At 38.7% G+C, this 19573-nt stretch overlaps 2 protein-coding genes across 6 annotated transcripts in view; both read right to left on the bottom strand.

Moving 5' to 3' along the window:
* Nucleotides 1-41: 41 nt before the first annotated feature.
* pnisr (PNN-interacting serine/arginine-rich protein) lies at nucleotides 42-7747 on the bottom strand. Of its 2 annotated transcripts, none has more exons than XM_051866040.1 (12): nucleotides 7695-7747; nucleotides 6981-7086; nucleotides 6705-6887; nucleotides 5349-5581; nucleotides 5092-5260; nucleotides 4815-5005; nucleotides 3852-4001; nucleotides 3665-3764; nucleotides 2995-3048; nucleotides 2506-2700; nucleotides 755-1802; nucleotides 42-405 (listed from the first exon to the last, which is right to left on the bottom strand). In XM_051866040.1, exons 2-12 carry the CDS (start codon nucleotides 7069-7071, stop codon nucleotides 375-377), a joined length of 2445 nt encoding a protein of 814 aa, XP_051722000.1. In that variant the 5' UTR covers nucleotides 7072-7086; nucleotides 7695-7747; the 3' UTR covers nucleotides 42-374. The 2 variants fall into 2 exon arrangements, with proteins under 2 accessions (XP_051722000.1, XP_051722002.1); XM_051866042.1 differs by having other exon boundaries at nucleotides 755-1799.
* A 2453-nt stretch (nucleotides 7748-10200) lies between these two features.
* Nucleotides 10201-19573, bottom strand: part of usp45 (ubiquitin specific peptidase 45) — a 34080-nt gene continuing 24707 nt past the window's right edge. The window contains exons 10-18 of one of the 4 annotated variants that reach the window (XM_051866045.1): nucleotides 17015-17096; nucleotides 16715-16806; nucleotides 16389-16445; nucleotides 16139-16267; nucleotides 14927-15581; nucleotides 14239-14336; nucleotides 13852-13938; nucleotides 13600-13709; nucleotides 10201-10889 (exon numbers count right to left, since the gene is read on the bottom strand). In XM_051866045.1, the coding sequence (XP_051722005.1) occupies nucleotides 13626-13709; nucleotides 13852-13938; nucleotides 14239-14336; nucleotides 14927-15581; nucleotides 16139-16267; nucleotides 16389-16445; nucleotides 16715-16806; nucleotides 17015-17096 (1284 nt within the window). In that variant the 3' untranslated portion in view covers nucleotides 10201-10889; nucleotides 13600-13625. Of the gene's footprint in view, nucleotides 10890-13599; nucleotides 13742-13851; nucleotides 13939-14238; nucleotides 14337-14435; nucleotides 14466-14926; nucleotides 15582-16138; nucleotides 16268-16388; nucleotides 16446-16714; nucleotides 16807-17014; nucleotides 17097-19573 lie in introns of those variants that run through there. The other 3 variants (XM_051866043.1, XM_051866044.1, XM_051866046.1) reach the window with 3 other exon arrangements.

The following is a 19573-nucleotide window of genomic DNA, read 5'->3' as shown; positions in this document are numbered from 1 at the left end:
ATAATTTGTCAAGCAGCAAACAAAATGAAAGGCAGGCCATGTCAGACAGAAAGAATCATTCTTGTTTTATTGAACAATTTACATTAAATGAGAATTTATTTCCTCTGGTGTTAGGTTCTTAAAATGTTACAGTTTCAAGGTTCTATTGACTACTTGAACGCTTAGTCTTGCATAATACAAGGCAAAAAAGAAACTATCATTCAAAATCTTCAGTTTTGAAGACAACACTTAAAAATACCATATATTTACAAAATAAGGGGAGTGAGGGGGTTTGGAGTGGAGAGTTCACCTACAACGTTGCCTCGATAATGAGACAAGCCTGTTAACTCATGGAATTTTAAAAGAAGTGCACAGATCAGAGGCAGAACACCCCCTCAACGCTTGCGACGGCTGGGAGACGTGGACCTGCAAGAGAAACGTGAGAGACTATTAGTGCAATCACTAGAACAGATCACATCCAGAACTTCATACACACACCTTAAACAGCTGTTGGATCAACACTGAATGAGAAAAGGGGGAAACGATATCAATCTCAGTAGCACTTGAGAAGCACAGCCCAACCATTTGTGGACAACTCGGGTATTACACATTCAACATTATGTGACTGCAAATTTAAATGCAACACCTTAACTTAAAATGAACTTCAGAATAATTTGAATTGCAACAGTTGTGACATTCTAAATACTGTTTATCATTCACACAAACAAACAAATCAGTTCAACAATAAAAAAAGTAGAAAGAAAATGGATACTACCTTGATCGTGACTTAGACTTGTGTTTGCGGCTTGCCTTCTTACCAGACTTGTGAGATCTTTCCGTTGACCTTGATCGACTACGTTTTGATTTCTTAGACTTTTTTTCTTTGCTAACCTCAGGGGAAGGGGACCTGCTCCTGCTGGACTCTGAATCAGAATACTTTTTGCTAGCTTTGGCGGAGCCTTTCTTGCTAGATTTGCTGTCTTGCCGAGAAAACCTCTCACTGTGAGAGTCAGTCCTCTCGCTCTCTTTTTTCCGCCTCGATTTGCCATCGTCTTCCTCATCCCTTACTGAACTGCCCTCGCTCTCTTTCTCCTTGCCCTTCTGTTTGTCTTTCTTTTTATCTAATTCTTTCTCTTTTTTTTTCTTCTCCTTTTCATGGCTCCGGCTTCTCTCTTTCCTCCTGTCTCTGTCCCTGTCCTTGCTGGAGGCTTTCTGTTTCCGCCTGTTGCGGCTCGTACTGCGACTCCGGCTGCGCCTGCGGTCCCTGCTGCGCCGCCTCTCTCTGCTGCGGCTGCGACTGGCTTTGGACCTGCTCCTGCGGCCCCTGCTGGATCTGCGCTGCCGCGAATGGCTGCGCTTCCTGTGACGAGAGGAACGTTCGGTGCTGTGTGTGCGGCTGCTCCGCCTCCTGTCTCTGCCCTTGTCGCGCTCTGAGTGATGCCTGTGAGAGCTGCGACTTCGGCTGCGCCTGCGAGTCCCACGAGAGGTGGAGCGGCTGCGTCGCCTTTTCCTTCTGGGAGAGGAGGAGCGGGAGGAGCTGCGAGAGGAGGATGAGGAGGATGAAGAGGACCGGCTGCTGGAAGAGCTAGAGCTGGATGTGCGGCTACGTCGCTCACTCGGTGAGGGGCTGGCACTTCCTCCGTTACGCCCTGTGTGCTCTTTGCTCACCCGCTTGACCTCACTGACCTCAGGCTCACTACGCGACCTGCGTCGCTCTACTGTAGGCTCCGCCTCCCTTTCCCTAACTTCCTGTTTGTGTTTGGACTCTGTCTGCTCCTCATAACCTGCCCTCTCTCTGCTCACTCTGTCCGATGCCAAATCTTCTGAAAACAAACACACAAAAAAGTTATTGTATACACATTTTACAAGGATGAATAATGGTTCTTTATATTCCTTTTTCATCTAATAACACAAAATACAATTTTTAAATAAATATATTAAATAACATGCACAAAATACCGTTTAAAAAAAAAAAAAAAATTATATATATAGAGAGAGAGAGCAAGGATGCATTAAATTGACCCAATGTCTCAGAGACTTTTTTTTTTTTTTTTTGCAATTTAATGCATCCTTGCTATATCTATCTATCTTTATATATTTATATAGATATAGCAAGGATGCATTAAATTGACCCAATGTCTCAGAAGAGACTTTTACATTGTTATACAAAAATATATATCTCATAAATGCTGTTCTTTTGAACTTTCTATTCATCAAAAAATCCTGAAAAAAGTTTCACGGTTTGCACAGCTATTTTCAACGACGTAAACCTGTTTTATGAGGACATTTCATGAGTCCTCATATTCAAAATAGCTTTAAAAACATACTAAACAATGTTTTATTAAAAATGTTAAAATGCATAGTTTTCTGTGATGGGTAGCTTTAGGAGTAGGGGTAGTGTTGGGGGATAGAATGTACAGTTTGTACAGTATAAAAACCATTACGCCTATGGAATGTCCTCACAAAGATAGTAAAACAAACCTGTGTGTGTGATATATAAAGATTCGGTTCTTTGGATGTACATACCTTTTATAGTCTGTGCCTCCAGTGCCAGCCTCTCCTGCAGCTGCTGCTGCTCCTCCCTCTCTTTGCGACGGAAGGCATCCTGTTTCTGGCGAATGCGGTGCTGCAGCTCCTCATCGTCTGTGTCTGATGAATCCGACCCCTTCGCGCTCCGCTCCTCATCCTCACTCTCGTCTGAGCCGTACTCACCCAGCCCTCCTGCGGCAACAAAGCCCCCCTCTTATAACGGACTGCAGGAGCATTGCATTCATAGTCGCACGCTAACAGTCCCTCCTTTCTCACCTACAGTACATAATACTTAACTAAAGCCCACCTTAATAAAAGCATGCGTTTTATAATCTACTATGAAGTGTTGCTGGAAGCTAACCATTTTGAGAAGATCTGCTGCTTGAGCTCTTGAGCTTGTAACAGTTCATTAGAGAGCTGAGAACCCCCACAACCCATGTTTACTCCCCCCACCCCCCCGGTGGTCCTAAATGTAAAGACACTTACCAAGGCCGGTCAGAGAAGCCAGTGCATTTGACTGTGCCAGCTGTTTTGCAGGAGCTTTGATTCACATCAACAACAGGAACAACATGTTAAAACACATACAGCCACCACTTTCGAATAGGCAAGAGTCTCTAGAGATGAGGGTACACATATGCACTATTCACAAGAGCTGCCTTCGGCAAAATAAAATAAAAAAAAAATAAAGAAAAAAAGATGGAGAGAAGAAAGAGGTTATCACACAAAGTCTGTCAAACACAGGCAAACAGTGGAGGAGGAGAAAACCAGTCTGTACTAATGCAGTGTCACTTTTGAAATGAGAAGCCATCTGGCAAACACAGAAGTGAGGAAATACTGTTTTACAGGAAGTAAATCTAGGAACGGATTTGACTGGGAACCCTTTAAAAGATTGTATTTAACTGCATCTATGTGACCATATCCACCCTCCCTCTGCAGTTTGTTTTCATCTTCTGTTGCATTAGCAGAGAATGGCCGTTGAAGATTTACACTTTTGCTTATCATAAAGTATTACCAAGGTGCATCAGTCAGACAAAAAGGCTTCATATATATATATCAGTCAAAATATAACCAAGTCTAATTTCTGTGAAAATGTGGCTCTTCCTCAAAATTAAACTTGAAGGCACAGTTGCACAGACAGAAGGAAACAGGAGCAGACCTTTGGTGGCTTTGCGATGAGTCTCTTTAGCCACTAGGAAGATCTCCTCATTTGTGACTTCAAGGAGGACTTCGGTGAGAAGAGTTTTAGTCATCAACATCTGTAAGAAGCAAACAGGAACATGTGAGCAGTACAAGTCATGAGTGTGAACAGGTGAATGCTAAGTCAGAGGTTTGCATGAACATACCAGCTGAAACTCTTTCTCCTCTTCTGTCATTTCTGGTTCACTCTGGTCTTCCTGAACAGGAGGAGAACTTCTACCACCAAACTCCAGCCTCCTCCTCTCTGATTCGCCATCCTCACCGGCACCATCTTCACCATCCTCATCATCACTGTCCTGAATTAAAGAAGAGTAGATGATTGGACCACAGACCACACGCTGACGGATGACATTAGCGCCGAGAGGTATTTTTAGTGTTAGTGTGCAACAGCTAACAAGCAATGTAACAACTTAAAAGACTCCATGAAATTAACTGGGAGTTTTGTGGCTCAGTCCCTGTCAGATAGTTTTAAGGTCATCTATGTGCTAGTTTATGCCTACAAGTTTTAGTAGATATACTCTACTGTTCAAAAGTTTGGGGCTGGAAAAAGATTTAATTTCTTAAGTCACTTATGCTCACCAAGAATGCATTTATTTGGTCAAAAATACAATAAAAACAGTAATATTCTGAAATATTTTTGCAAATTAATATAACCGTTTTCTATTTTAGTATGTTAAATCTATATTAAAATGTTTTTGTGGTGCCAAAGCAGAATTTTCAGCATTTTTTCATAATTCTTTGATGAATAGGAAGTTCAAAAGAAATTATTTGAAATAGAATTTTCTGGTAACAATGTGTAAGTCTTTACTTCCAGTTGATTCATTTAACGCAGCCCTTTTTTGAGTAAAAGTAGCAATTTTTTAAAAACATTTACTAACCTCAAACTTTTGAACAGCAGTGTACACACTTAATGTTTCAATGAAAAATACACCAAGAAGAGAAAGAAAATTGTGCTTGTTGAGCCATTTCATGGGGTCTTAGAATTATTTAAGATAATAATGATCATGTAAATGAACATTTGTGCATGTCAGTGAACCCCGGGACAACAGTTGCCAAAGTAACCTCAGCAGGTTCCTTCTCTGTAAACAGGTTCTGAAAAAGATGCTTACAAATTTGCTCTTGCGTGGCAACCGAGGCCCATCACCTTCCTCCTCTACCATATCGCTATCCCTTTCATTAATTGCCATTTCAGCACGCTCTTTCTCCATCCTCTCCTTCTCCAACTTTTTTTGCTTCTCACGGTCCATCTTTTCCAGGCCTTCTCGAATCCATGCCGGCAAGGTCCTCCGTTTAACAGCATCTAGAACCAACACAATGTTACGATGTACATCCTTCAATAACAGCAGTTTTTCTTTTGCGTCTACATTAATCAATATTTATACTCACCAAGAGTTGGCGTCTCTGGTTTTATTCCCATCTGGTTTGGGGATCTGGGCCGTTCTGGTCTGAAGCCAGGAAGCCGGTCTCTTCTGTTCTGAGGTCCGTCGGGCCAATAAGGTGCATGAAACCCGGTGGAGGGTGGTCCATATGCTGCCCCCGTTGGAGCTGCTCCATGCTAAGATGAAATGGAAGTAAATGTCATTTAAAACAGAAGTTAGGAGATTGGAAATAACTTTTTATAACCCAGACCTAAGCAAGCATACCTGATAATCAAACTGATTGACACCAACTGGTCCAATAGGGTAAGGCTCAGGCTGACCCCCAAATCCATGACTGTTTTGAGGAAAGCCCCCATGGTGTGGGTCTCCAGGAAATTCCAAACTATCTTGACTGTTACTGTCTTCTGATGGGTTGACAACATCCATCGGTCCTTGGCCAGGAGGAATCCATGCTTGTTCTGGAGGGTGAGGAGGAGGCTGGCCATGCATTCCCCACTCTATAAACAATCGCAAATAAGGTCATAGTTTAAACACTTCGAACATATCAGCCGTGCACTGTGATCAGCACTAGCATGTAAAAAAACAAAAAAAAAAAAACAAATGGCAAGTTTTCAAATGTATAGGTCCTACTTACTTTGACGTATCAAATGTAAAAAATGTTACGCATCAGCAAAAAAAAAAAAAAAAAAAGCATTTTTTTTGGGCCTGATGATTAGTGATGCAGCGGAAAAAAATGTTTTACCAAAACACAGAATTCAAAAATGAAGTGATTTGATTACAGGTGATTAAATGTGGGTATTTGAACACAACATGCTGTTAAGGGTGTGTTAACAGGTGATGAATTAAACCAGTTTGGCAAAAAACCACCTCTCGATATCTAAGCTGAACAAATTTTACATATTGCTACACTAGCTAGCATCATTTTTGGTCACAGTAAAATGCATCTACATTGCTGACATGTTTATCTGTTGTAGCTTATCCAAGATGTGCGAATGAAATAAACACTAAAATGCATCAGAAAAGCGCTAATTAAGCGTTACCGTTTCAGTACCTGATTTCTTAAAACTATTTTGGCTGAAAATTAAAAAAAAAAAAAAAAAATTCTTTGATGTATTGGCCAAATATTTTCGATTTCTGAATTTCTGGTGCATCACCATAGATGAACCTTTTGCAACACTTAACTGAGCTGTAGTCTACAGGAAAGGGCTACTTCTACTTTCTATCAAATAAGTAGTGACAGAGCATTTCTTTCATATTGCTAAGTAAATCTGAGTAACACTAATTATCAAAGAAAAAAGTAGGACGGGAACTATTCATTAGTTGTTGACTGCGTGGAAGCAGATCTGAATGAAAGCTTACAGATGATTGTAAGAAAGGGGCGCACATACAACACCACAGAGAAGAACGTTTTTTCATCAGAAGATCATGGATGGATTAACGGTTCACAATAAGATAATTAAGATAAGATGCATTTAGAAAATTTCCATTTCATGCTGACTTTAAGTCATGTGACACAAACAATGCAGTCAGCATTGAGTCTTAAAGTGGAAGTGTGGTTTACTCATTTTTGTTGACAATCTCTTTAAAATGCCAAAGGTCAAACTGAAACATTTCTCTCACCTGGTTGCCAACCCCTGCCAAAATTGGGATCGCCTGGAAAGGCACCATGGTTATTATGGGCTGGAGGTTCCATGTTTTGCATCTCCTGACCATTGGGCTGAATCCCTGGCGGGTCAGCAACCCCTCCAGTGGATTCTTTCTGTGCTATCCATGCTTGTGCTAGAGCAGCCCAGTCCACTTGACCTGCAAAACACACACACAAAACTCAGCAGTTCAAACAACTGGACTACATGATCGGTGTATGCTCTCTCAGTCAGTTAAAAACAACAGCCTAACCTGGATCCTGCTGATGCTGAAATGACTGCATCCACTGCTGCTGCGAGCCCAGAGGCCACTGAGGCCAGGGTTGTCCTCCCTGGTCCCACATCTCACCTTGTGATTCCTGTGTCAGAAGCTTACATGTCAGAATATGCAGCACTGACATTTTAAAACACTTTGTGCAATACACACGCAGATGTGCATGAAACAAACACTTTATTAGCATATAAGGAACAAAGAGTGATTGCAAATGAAGCATTTAAGCGTGTTTTGACTTGCTGTTTCCTTATAAGTACATGAAAAACAAACCCTGCTTTTTTTTATTGCGAATCATTACATTTGTAATGTAACCCGCACAGCTGCAGTTCCGAACACACACAGCAGAGAAAAAAACAATCGCAAGCAGACTACTGCAAAACCCGTCTAGAATGGTTTTTGCACCTTTAATTTGTATGCCGCGTGCTATACAGTGTCTTTCTCTGCATTTACCTTGCTGTATTTCACTGAATATAACTATGACAAGAATAAATTAACACAAGCGTCGTCGTAAATCTGGCTATGCAAGCGTTAGGCCGCGCGTCTACAACATCAACAATCATTAAAAAAATTACCCAAGGCGGTTTAAACGCACAAACTTTACTAGTTCATTAATGGCCGCAATTGATCCCTATGAGAAGCGCAAGATTCTGAAGGAGTTCGCTGAAGATTTACAGACACGTTGCGATTCCTTACCTCTCCACTTCTCACCAGTAAAATGGCGATGAAATGATGACCCGGAAACAATGCCAGCAACAGTGACCTCACTCCACAGGCCCTCTAGTGGCTATACATGAAGATCATAATAATAATAATAATAAACACTATTTCTATACACATTTTTTCATTATTATTTATTATTACTATTATAATTTTAAATAACAATAATAATCCTCTAAAATCAAATACGTTCTTACTGTATAAACTAAAAAGAATAACTGAAATTGCCTAGCAAGGAAAAATGCTTAATAGTTTACCCTTTTAAAAAAATTGTAAAATTTGATGCTTGTTTGTTTTATATATACAAATTTTTTGCATATCATCACGTCTATGGTAGGATGAATCTAAGTCCGTTGTTTCTCAACCTTTTTGACTCAAATGTCTTCTGTAATGCAAAGGCTGCTTGTTTTCAAACTTTTGCATTTACAGAAACCATTAGTGACAATATATTAAAGTAATTAAATAACTCCAGAAGTTTTGATAACAGGATGTTTTTACTTTTTTTTTTTTTATTACCGATTAATTGAAATGACTTTTTTTTTTTTTTTTTACTCACAAATAGCAATTTCTCAGCAAAGTATACCCAATTAAATATCTTAGAGCTTAACATAACTATAAAAATGAACATTCATTATAAACATTTCCATGACGTTCCTAGGAACAGTAACAGTAATAGGAAAATGTGACTAAAATGTTGAAATAATGACCAGTTCCCATATATTGACAGTACTAGACATATGTTGAATGTAATGTAATACATTACACATCTTTCCTTTTAGGTCCTCTAAATTCAGAATTCCCAAACTGCAACCAGTCTCGAAGACAAGAGCGTGGTATTGATCGACACGCTACATTGTGTCAATGTTTCAGTGAGCAATTCAATACCATACTGCTACTGAAGCTTGTGTGGAATGAAGGAATTTTGAGGACAAACCTTCAACAAATTAAGAATAATGTAAAGCACCCAAGAGTTGAATACACCTGACGTTCCAGATAACCTCTCTGGCATCTTCAACACATAATAGCAGATAAATGCACATACTATGAGTAAGAAATGAGATGGCCATCACTTAAAAAGAGCTCTGATATTCTATCCATCATACAGAGTCTTATCATACACTTCTAGTTTCTCTAGTGTCCAGTGACAGGGAATATAATTCACCCAGCCTCAGACAAGTGTAACAATGCGCTGCCACCCCAAATAGACAGAGTTGCATTTGCAAGCATGACAGAAGAGGTTACATGTTGTCGAGTAAACCAGAAACACAGCTGGGTCAAAAAAGATAACAAGCATCATTTCTAACCACTTGTTATGTCTGCCCTGAAGATATGAAGAAAAGCAAAAACCCTTTTCCACCCTGACATGTCTTCACATTCAGCGGGTTCTTTTGAAAGCAAAAGCATCTCCACCTGTCTCCCATATCAGGTTTCTCTGTCAGTTCAGACCGAGGGAACACATCCTATCATTAACTTGCATTAAATCACTCGCACAATGTCCTAGAACCAGAGCCCTGCTTTAAAAATAGACACACACGCTTCACAAAGATTGCGCACTCTTGTTGGTGTCTTTACACTCGGTTGTAACTGATCACTGTCTAACAGCTTGATTTGAATGTCACAGAATGAGGAGAGGAGAAAGGCAGGAGGACAGGATCGTTTCGGACGTTGCCCTTTTCTGAATTCCACACCCACCTCCTCTTCACCAGTCAGCGACATGGTCTAAAACAGCACGCCTTTTCACCCGTCACGCCGCATCGCAGCCGTGGACAGAGTGAAAATGGCATCCTGGGATTTGTGGCGACAGTGGAGACTAATGGTCGACAACATCTTGAGAGAGAGAGACAAGACACCCATACACAACAAAACAATTCAGCCCACTCAAAGGTTTTTGTCAACTAAATGTATTTAAATTATTTTAAACGATTTATACTAGATTATATTCACAAAATTCAAGCAAAAGAACAGCTTGAGGAACCCTGAAGCCTTATACACCACACAAATCTATGGTGTTACAATATCTGCCCAGTAAACAGAATAAATAGTATTGAACATGATACATATTTTACATACAATTATGTATATTTCTAATCTGTATATACACAAATCTTTCTCTTTACGCTCCTATATGAATTTAATACTTCGCTAAAGGCATGCACAAACAATCTCAGCCTTCATAAACTGTAGGCACTGATCTGATTTAGTCATGAGTGAAAATTAATAATATAAAAATTGTTTTCTATTCATATTTAGTTCTGCAACAGAAAAAAATTAGGCATGAGGCAAAGACTAGGAATACTGCACCAACTCCTTAACCATCAGATATTGAGAAATATGTCATATCTTAGTCGTAAATTCATAAAACTTTATAGGAGGACCCACTCTGTCATTTAAATCAAATTACTGATACGTTAAATAACATGAAAAATTAGTCTTGATCTAGCAAATCAAAGATAAATGTGTTAGCAAAAATAAATGAATGAAAATCAACAAATTACAATTTATTATGTTGTTGTCAGTCAGCTTTGTGAATTTAATATTTTCTCCTAACAAATCATGACATATTGTTTGTGCAGTGACTAGCTTGTGTGATCCAGTGCAGAATATGACAGGTTAAACGGCTTTGAAAGCAACAGCTGCATATTGTGCTGAGTTTCCCTTTCACAACAAAGGTTAGACTCTTTTGGCACAATCTTCTATTATATATTCTATACATATTTTTACCCTAAATTACTCTTTGGCAATTTCTCCTGCAAAATGAACACACACACAAAAAAATAAATGTCAAGCTCAAATATTAGCTGTAAAATATAAATAACTTAAATTTCAGAATATTATTTTACATCAATAATAATGGCTCCCAATTTTAATTCGGATCATCTTGGGTAATGAATGTGTCAAAAGTCCAAGCTTTTAGTATATGGAATCCTTTCTACTTTAAAATACAGGGATATAGGCATGCAGTAAGTGCTCGCTGTTGTCTGAGCTGATATTGCCTGTTGCATTCATCTGGATCATGTCGAATTCACAAGGTTGCACGGCTCTATAGCAGTTCTTCATAGAAAAGTAAATAAGCTTGAGAGTTCAGCACTCTGGACTCCGGTACAGTCTGTACGTTGGTGTCGCTAACATACACCCACTGGCCTTGTGGGGCTGAAACTGCCTCTCTGGAACCTAAAAAAAAAAAAAAAAAAAAATGGAGATGTTGGTTTTCAGAGGAACACAAAGTGGCTGAGATGAGGTTGAAAATCAAAAAAACATCCAGATTGCATTACTAGTTATCAGTGTTAGCATTAAATTCTTTGTTTTGTTTTTATAGTGAAACACAACCAAGTGAAAAATAGGGCTGTGAATTAAATGAAAAAACTGAATTGCAGTTTTTAAACACACCTAATATTAAAACTTAAAATCTACCATTTGTACACATTGAAATAAAAATCTGCATCAGTCAACTTAAAGGGTTAGTTCACCCAAAAATGAAAATTCTGTCTTTACTCACCCTCATGTCATTCCAAACCTTTAAGACTTTTGTTCATCTTCAGAACAGAAATTAAGATTTTTTTAAAATAAAATCTGAGAGATTTCTGTCCCTCCATAGACAGCTATGCAACTACCATTTTGACGCTTCAAAAGTTCATAAAGAGATCGTAAAACTAATCCATATGAATTGAGCAATTTAGTCCAATTTTTCTAAAGAGGCTCAATCGCTTTATATGATGAACAGATTTAATTTAGGCTTTTATTCACATATAAACATTCATCAACTCACACAACAGTTATGGTAAATGGAAGCTCAAGCTTGTCGTGCAAGAACCAATGAGGTTCATTCTCATGTTACGCAGCATGTTTGAGCTTCCCCAAGAGCTTTGTTCTTGTGCATCAAGCTGTTACGGTTGAGTTTGCTGATCATGTTTCTATGTGAATAAAAGCCTAAATTCAATCTGTTTATCATATAAAGCAATCGAGCCTCTTCAGAAAATTTGGACTAAACCGTTCAATTGACCGTTCGCAAAGACCCGCCCACTTTAGTTACTTTTACTATGTCCGACAAGCCATGGCGATCTCACACCACACATCATGTTCTCATGCAGTGAAAAATACATTGCGGAGCAAAGAGGACACTGACAACCAAAGACTATAGAATAACACAAGACGTGTCACTCGTATTGTTTTGAATGGGAGAAAGTGCAACGCGCAATATGGCGGAATAAGTCCCGCCTTCTAAATAAGAGCCAATCGCCAATTGGTAAAGTCATCATGTCACTGCAGCGGCCGTTAGAAGCTCCAGTTCCTATAGAAACAGTCAAGACGCGCGCTTCCTATAGAAACGCGCAGTTAGGACTGCGCATGCGCATTAGCTTGATCTAGCCTGAAAAAATGCCTTTTTTTGTCATGATTCAAGCATTCAGAAACAATTTATGAGAGTTGTTGTCAGACTTCATTGGTGATTTCAAATATTAAATTTAATCGAAAGCTTGGCAAACAGCTTTAGAGAATTTGATGTTTCCCCATTCAAAGAGATAGGAGCTACACTTGCATGCCCGAGAGGCATTTCAAAGATGGCCGCCGAGTGAAATTACTTGTCTTAAAGGGACTTTTGATATGAAACAAAGTCTCAAATTTCAAATATTGTCATTTTTAAAGAAATTTAAACAATATATACCATTTTGTGGCTCTTTAATGTGTCGTGACAGATCGCTCTAGCACCTCAGTTCAAGCGGCTCGTGAACCGATCATCTCTTCCTACTAGTTCATTAAACATGAATTAACATCAGAAGGAATGTTGTTTCAACCATGGAAAGACTTCAGTACACACAATTTTTCAAGTTCAAGTACACTGACGTTAATCTACTTACTCTCCTGACTGCTTTGTTGGACGGTGGATTCTGCATTATGATTGGTTAGATCACCTGTCAATCAAACTCCCTGCGAAGGGTCAATTCATATGGATTAGTTTTACAATCTCTTTATGAACTTTTTGAAGCGTCAAAGTGGTAGTTGCATAGCTGTCAATGGAGGAACAGAAATCTCTCAAATTTTAATAAAAATATCTTCATTTCTGTTCCGAAGATGAACGAAAGTCACACACATGAGGGTGTGTAAATGATGACAGAATTTTCATTTCATTTTTAAATAATCAGATTACCATATTTGTTTATAATATTTTTTTTTTTTTTTTTTTTTTTTTTTTACAATCAATCTTATAACAACCTTTAATTTCAATAGACCTAAACAATCATCACCTAAACCCATTCTAATAAAATATCACATTTGGCTTTGCCTTTATTTAGGATGAAATAACTCCATAATAACTGAAATAAATAACAATAAGGATCGATCCTCTTGATACTTCAGGAATTATTTACACATCCCTACCAATTTGATGCCCTATTTTCACTTGTCTTTTGTGATCCTAAAAACACAAACACAAGAAGGGCGACTGAAAAGAAAAAGCATTGAGACAAAGGGGAAACATGTATTTTCAGCACTTGCTGCTGTTCGAAGTGTCTTGCACTTGTTACACCTTCTTACAACAATTCATCTTGAATTTTTGCACTACAACAGTTAACTACAGAGTGTGCACAATCTTTTCTCACAGCTCTGCGTGGGCTTTCACTCCCTGTTCCAAACGCTACTGAAAGGCAGGCTCTTTGCTTGAGTAGAGAGTGGACAAGAACGCATCTATACATCATCAACAACAAACAAATCCCACTTGGCCTTTACTGAGCGAGCCACATCTTCAAGGTTGCGGTGAATGGGGGACCAATGACGGGATGCTATCAAACCTTTGTTTACTCACAGGTTATTCAGGCCTTTCAGAAACAGCGAAGAAAAAATATTGACGCACACATAGAAACTATATACTGCTTGGGCGGCATTGTACCTGACTGGTTCCGGCGCTGCTCAGGTTTACGCTGAGTCGTGCGGACCTTCACGTAGGCTGCGTAGTGCCCTCCTCGCATCGATCCACTGTGCTCCACAATGCCATACAAGCTGTAAAGCACACGCTCTCCTGAACCAAGGTTCTGCCGCACGCATAAATACTAAGTTAACACTGCACACACTTAAACGCCGAAAAAATGTGCAGATTCATAAATCACTGGTCTTGACTGATAAGTATAACTCTGATCAGTACCTTACAAGTGGCAGAGCAAAAAGGAGCCAGGTCCAGCATAAGAGGAAAGTCCACATGTCTATTAACTTTCCTCAGATTCATCCCAGCCTACAAAAATGAAGACAGCTCGATCAGTGCATCGCCACACAATAAAGCACATACCATAACCTTGCTCGGGGAAAACATGATTATAGATTTTTTTCCCCCTAGAGCTTTTTTCTTTTGAAAGTATGCTCTGTTAATAGACTCTAAAGACGGCAATGAGCATTTCATTATATTAAACTACATTCTTTGTCTAAAAGTGATGATATTGTAGCAGTTGTGTTTAGTTAACAAACTGGCTAAAACAACACAAAAATTGGTGAGTGCAAGTTATACTGTATGAATGCGTATACTGAGGGTTCTGACCTGGTGAAAGCGTTTAAGGTGAAGAGTGACCACCGGAGGAAGCGCCGAGATGAGCATCTGTTTACGGGCACTGGTGTACACTTTCTCAGCCTTCTTATCTGAAACATACATATAAAACAAGTGACATGCAACAATGGTGTAAGGAGAACTACACACTTAGGCTTATGACAAATTTAACAGCCATAAATATATCTTACCACTCATAAAGTGTTAATTCAGAATCTTGACTACACCACAGACAGTATAAGGAGGGAACAAGGCATTTTTTATGAATGAAGAGGCACAAATTGATTGCTGAAACTGTAAAGCTCAACACGATGGTAAGCACATAGTTGCGCGCAAAAAAAATATTTAGAATGTTTTATATTTAACAAAATAAAAATGTAACATTTTTAACAGGATTTCAGTTAAAACAGACTAGGGCCTTCATAAATCACAAGCAGAGTCAGTTTCTGTGCAAACTGTATGTAAAGTCTCTTATGCTCACCAAAGCAGTATTTATTTTGATCAATAATCCAGTAAAAACATTAATATTTATATTTATATATATATATTAAAAAAAAAAAACTTTTCTATTTGAATATATTTTTACATTTATTCTAATATGCTGATTTGGTTATCAAGACACATTTCTAATAATTATCAATGTTGAAAACATAATAGTGGTATGTGGTATGAGAATACATACCACTCCTCTTCATCTGTCTCTGCCTCCTCTCAGTGCAGTTCTCACAAAGCAGTTTGTTGTTGCCCATGAGCAGCTCAACAGAGGTGAACTGATGCAGACAGGATTGTACCGAGCACTCTTTAGAGCTGGGGGTGTAGCTGTGACAGAGGGCTTGGAAGGCCCCTTGGTGGTGCTGACGGTCTCTCTCCCGGATTTCGGTTGGTTCCTCTGGGCTGTGGCTGACAGGTAGAGTGTCGGTGGAAGTGTGCACCAGGCCCAGCTTGGACACAGCGCTGACAAGCTGCTCCACAGCACCGCCCTGCTGAGGTCTAATGGAGGAGAAGGGAGTGGGGCTCGGGCTCAGGTTAGGTTTTAGACTTGGATTGTGCGCCGTTGTGGTTGCAGTCGTTAAGACTTTATCTGATGTGCTACTATGACTGGACACAGATGGGATTCGAGGAGACCATTCGCTCTCAGAGGCCTCGCTGTCTGCATCATTACTGCTGTCCTGCAGGTTGGAGTCTTTCTCACTGCAGTCTGATTGGCTGCCCATCGTATCCGTCCGGTAACTTGCCAGGCCACGGCCAGCCACACAGAGCTCCTCCTCTTGTCGGTTAGAAACCGAGTCTGCGCCTCTCTCATCATGAGATGTGGACGAAAGGCGACCCTGTAGCTTCTAATCACAGACACACACAAAGTCATATTAAAAACAAGGAAGCTAGGAAGCACTTAAACTACCATTCAAAAGTTAAGGGTCAGTAAGATTTTTTTGGATGCATTAAATTGATCAAAAATGACAATAAAGATTTCTATTTCAAATAAATGCTGTTCTCTATTCATCAAAGAACCCTGAATGTATCACAGTTTTCACAAAAATATTAAACACCACAGCGGTTTTTAACATTGATAATATGAGATGTTTCTTGAGCACCAAATCAGCATATTAGAATGATTTCTGAAGGATCATGTGACACTGAAAACTGCTGAAAATTCAGCTTTGCCATCACAGGAAAAAAATTACATTTTAAAATACATTCATAAAGGAAAAAGTTCCTTTAAATTGCAATAATATTTTACAATATTACTATTTTATTGTATTTTTGATTGAATTCATACAGCCTTGGTGAGCATAAGAGACTACTTTCAAAAACAAAATCTTACAGACTACAAACTTTTGAATGATAGCGTGTAAGAACTACATTATGCTTCAATTATAATAATGGCTCCACCTACCTGTCCACTCAACCTCCTGCTGTTTCGATTGGCTTGTGAGTGGGCAGCTGATGAGTCATCATGAGAGACCAGACTGTCTTGCTCCCGCCCACTTTTCCCAAGTCTACCAGGGTTTGTGGGCTTAGAGATCTGGGCAAGAAAATAGGCAAACCCTCAAAAGAAAGCTCAGGACATTCAACGTAAGGAAAGACTATTAAATGGAAGTACAATAAAGTACAATTGTGAAATGATAAACTAAGGCTGCTCTCACCCTTTCCTCTATGATGGGAAGGGAAATGTCAATGAAGGCTTCCTTTACTGTGGAAATCTAAGAGTAAAGATATAAACATGTTACATTGTGGTATTCAGAGAGAGTCTAAAATGTATCCCATACAATTTGTCTTTAGGCAGTCACTTAATTACTGTATTATTGAAATAAATACTATATATTATATACATATTATAAAATATATATTATAATAAAATAAAATATTACAAAATATTATAACATATATAAATTATTATTATTTTTTTTTTTAATTGTGAACATTTATATAATCTCTGTATCTGGACATTGTACAAATGAGAAATGCTCACATGTTCACACTCTTCACACATTATGGTGCTGGTTAGCTCTCCGACAAAAATCCGATCTACAAAATTCATTTTCACTCCTTCCTTTCCATAAGCTGTAGAACATGAAAACAAGCAAAAATTATATAATACAACTCAAATATGTATATTAAGCAGAACACAAATAATAGATCCTTTTTTAAATGATAATTTAATGTAAATAGTGGCATTATTTCTAGAAGCTTGTGAATGCAAGCTGTCACTAGATGGCAATATTGTTCTGAGCGATGTGAAATGCAGGTGACAAAAGCAGAGATGGAGCACCCTTCACTTGTCGTTTCGTCTCCTCATCAGCTGTCTTCTCCGTGGGGTTGTTAAAGGCTTTGAGGATGCCTGCTTTAATGCGCTGTCAATGTAAACACAATGTGATGCCACTTTGTTAGATAATGAAGCTCAAACAGTTGCTGTCACAAAAAGCTCCTTTTATCATGTTCAAAATAATAGAGGCACAGTAAAGAAGTTTGCATCTTTTAGTAATGAACAGTTGACATTTCAATTAAATAATAAAAAAAGAAAAACAAAAATGTCAACATTTTAGTTATGTGTGAAAAATGTCCTGTATCTGTCATCTATAAACAATCAAATAAGACATAGCCGTTTCCCCCTCAGACTTTAAAATGTTCACCCTTGGAAGTGTTCTTTTTTTTCCTCAGGTTTTTGTTGCTGTAAATTAACTAAAGCAAGCGCAAGGTCATGAGCATGCACACATGGTGAAAAGTAAATGTGTGCTTCACATATTTTACACGGCACATGCATTGTATATCCCATGTATGTGTGGGCATAAAGACATGTGAAGGCCAGTGTCCCTGTGCTCTTAATGAGAGGTGACATGGTCAGTGACTGTGTTGGTGAGAGAGCTGTTAGAAGACACAGTCACAGTAAAGCACCAATCAATAGATAATTGGCCGTGGTGGCGATGTCTGTGGGGCTCGAACAGTCTCCCCCATTGTCCCGTCCCCACGCTCAGGGCGGCCTATTTAGGTCAAAAGCCTGGTTAATCCCTCTCCTTCAGCCAGTCAACCCCCCAAACCCCCCCATCTGTGTCGGACCCCGCTACAACACACACTAATTAATCACACAAACACACACATACCCTAAAATAACTAGGCCACCACACTCTCTTGAGAAGTTGAGCTCACTTAAGCGCCCCTTTCTTAGCATTTTTATTCAACAGCTAATTGGTGATAATTCACTGATGTTAATTAGCATATTGTGAGCAGCGATCCTATTGGCTAATCAACATAAATATTGTGGTGTCCATGTTTAGTGACTGGCTTAAGGGGTCTCAGCTCTGTTACACCGTAGCTAAGAGATGAATTGAAGCATTTTGAAGCGTGCTTCTATAAAACAATCGATCAAATTCGCAATGATCTTGATCATAACTATTTTTTTAAGTTGACAATTTTTTTTTTGCACAAAAACTTGCATGTATATTTTAGTTTTACATCTTTAGATCTGTAAATCGGTACATGACTATATATACAGTACATATAGTTTTTCTTTTGAAAGAAGTCTCGTAAACTCAGTAAAATACAGTAAAAACATTAATATTACGACATTACTATTACAATTCAACTGTTTTCTATTTTCGATATGATTTATCAACCTTCGTCCTTGCTGAATAAAAGTATTAATTTCTTTCATTTAAAATAAATCTTACTGACCCTAAATTTTTGAATAGTAGTGTATAAATATTTTTGTTTGTTACGTCTTAAAAGCTATGCATCTATATCTCAGTATTTTGGCTGAACAGCAATATATATATATATATATATATATATATATATATATATATATATGTGTGTGTATGTGTGTGTATGTATGTGTGTGTGTACATACATATATACACACACATATACACATACATATACATATATATATACACACATACATACATACATATACACACACACACACATACATATATATATATATATATATATATATATATATATGTGTGTGTGTGTGTGTGTGTGTATGTATAATTATTAAATTAAAAATGAAAATAAAAACAAAAGGACAGACTTAACTGGTAAGAGGAGCACACATTCACTCATCTGAGATTAATAATTATATTAGCCTACATTTGATTACCACTCGCTTACATAAGGCCCCTCCTGACAGCAAAATGGAAATATCTGCATGACCTTCTAACATTTACAGATAGAGAATATACCTGTGAAATGTAAGATATGCACTGAGGAAAACACCACATCACAAACGCATTAAACAGCACAAGTATCTGTCAGAGCATCTGATGTGTCATGCCACATTAAACTATACGTGTTAACTATATCTTATGGTTTTGAAGTCCTGAATAAAAAGCATGCCTCATGTTTAGGACAAACTGGATTTTGCACTTTCCGTGCAGCAGGTCATTCTGTGTCCTCTGCTATTTTTCAGATGAGCTTGTAATATCAAACTCCTGTATATTGATATAAACAGTATTGCCTTATCCTACTGTATATCGTTTATATAACAATATCGTAGAAACTCGATATACCGCCCAACCCTAATGAAAAACATTTAAACCAGATTGTTTCCTGTGTTCTCCCCCTCCGCAGCCCCAGAGTGTGGAGGGAGGGAGGTGGGGACGGACCTCCATCACAAAGCCTCAACAAGCAGCTGACTGTTTCCCAGGATGCACAATGAGGCCAGTCGCGCCACTTGCAAGGTTCCTAAGTGGCACAACTGTCCACATTCACAAGTCTGAATGGGCCTGGCTGGCCCTGGGGCTCATCGCCCAATGCTGCACCCGCTTTCTTAGGGCAGTTAGGGCCACTGGTGGGGTTGTGTGGGTCTTGGCCCTTGGCACGTCCACAT

This window comes from Ctenopharyngodon idella, chromosome 16 (assembly GCF_019924925.1).
Source record: "Ctenopharyngodon idella isolate HZGC_01 chromosome 16, HZGC01, whole genome shotgun sequence".
NCBI lineage: Eukaryota > Metazoa > Chordata > Actinopteri > Cypriniformes > Xenocyprididae > Ctenopharyngodon > Ctenopharyngodon idella.
The sequence above is the reverse complement of the archived record's forward strand: the minus strand, read 5'-3'. Positions and strand labels throughout refer to the sequence as shown.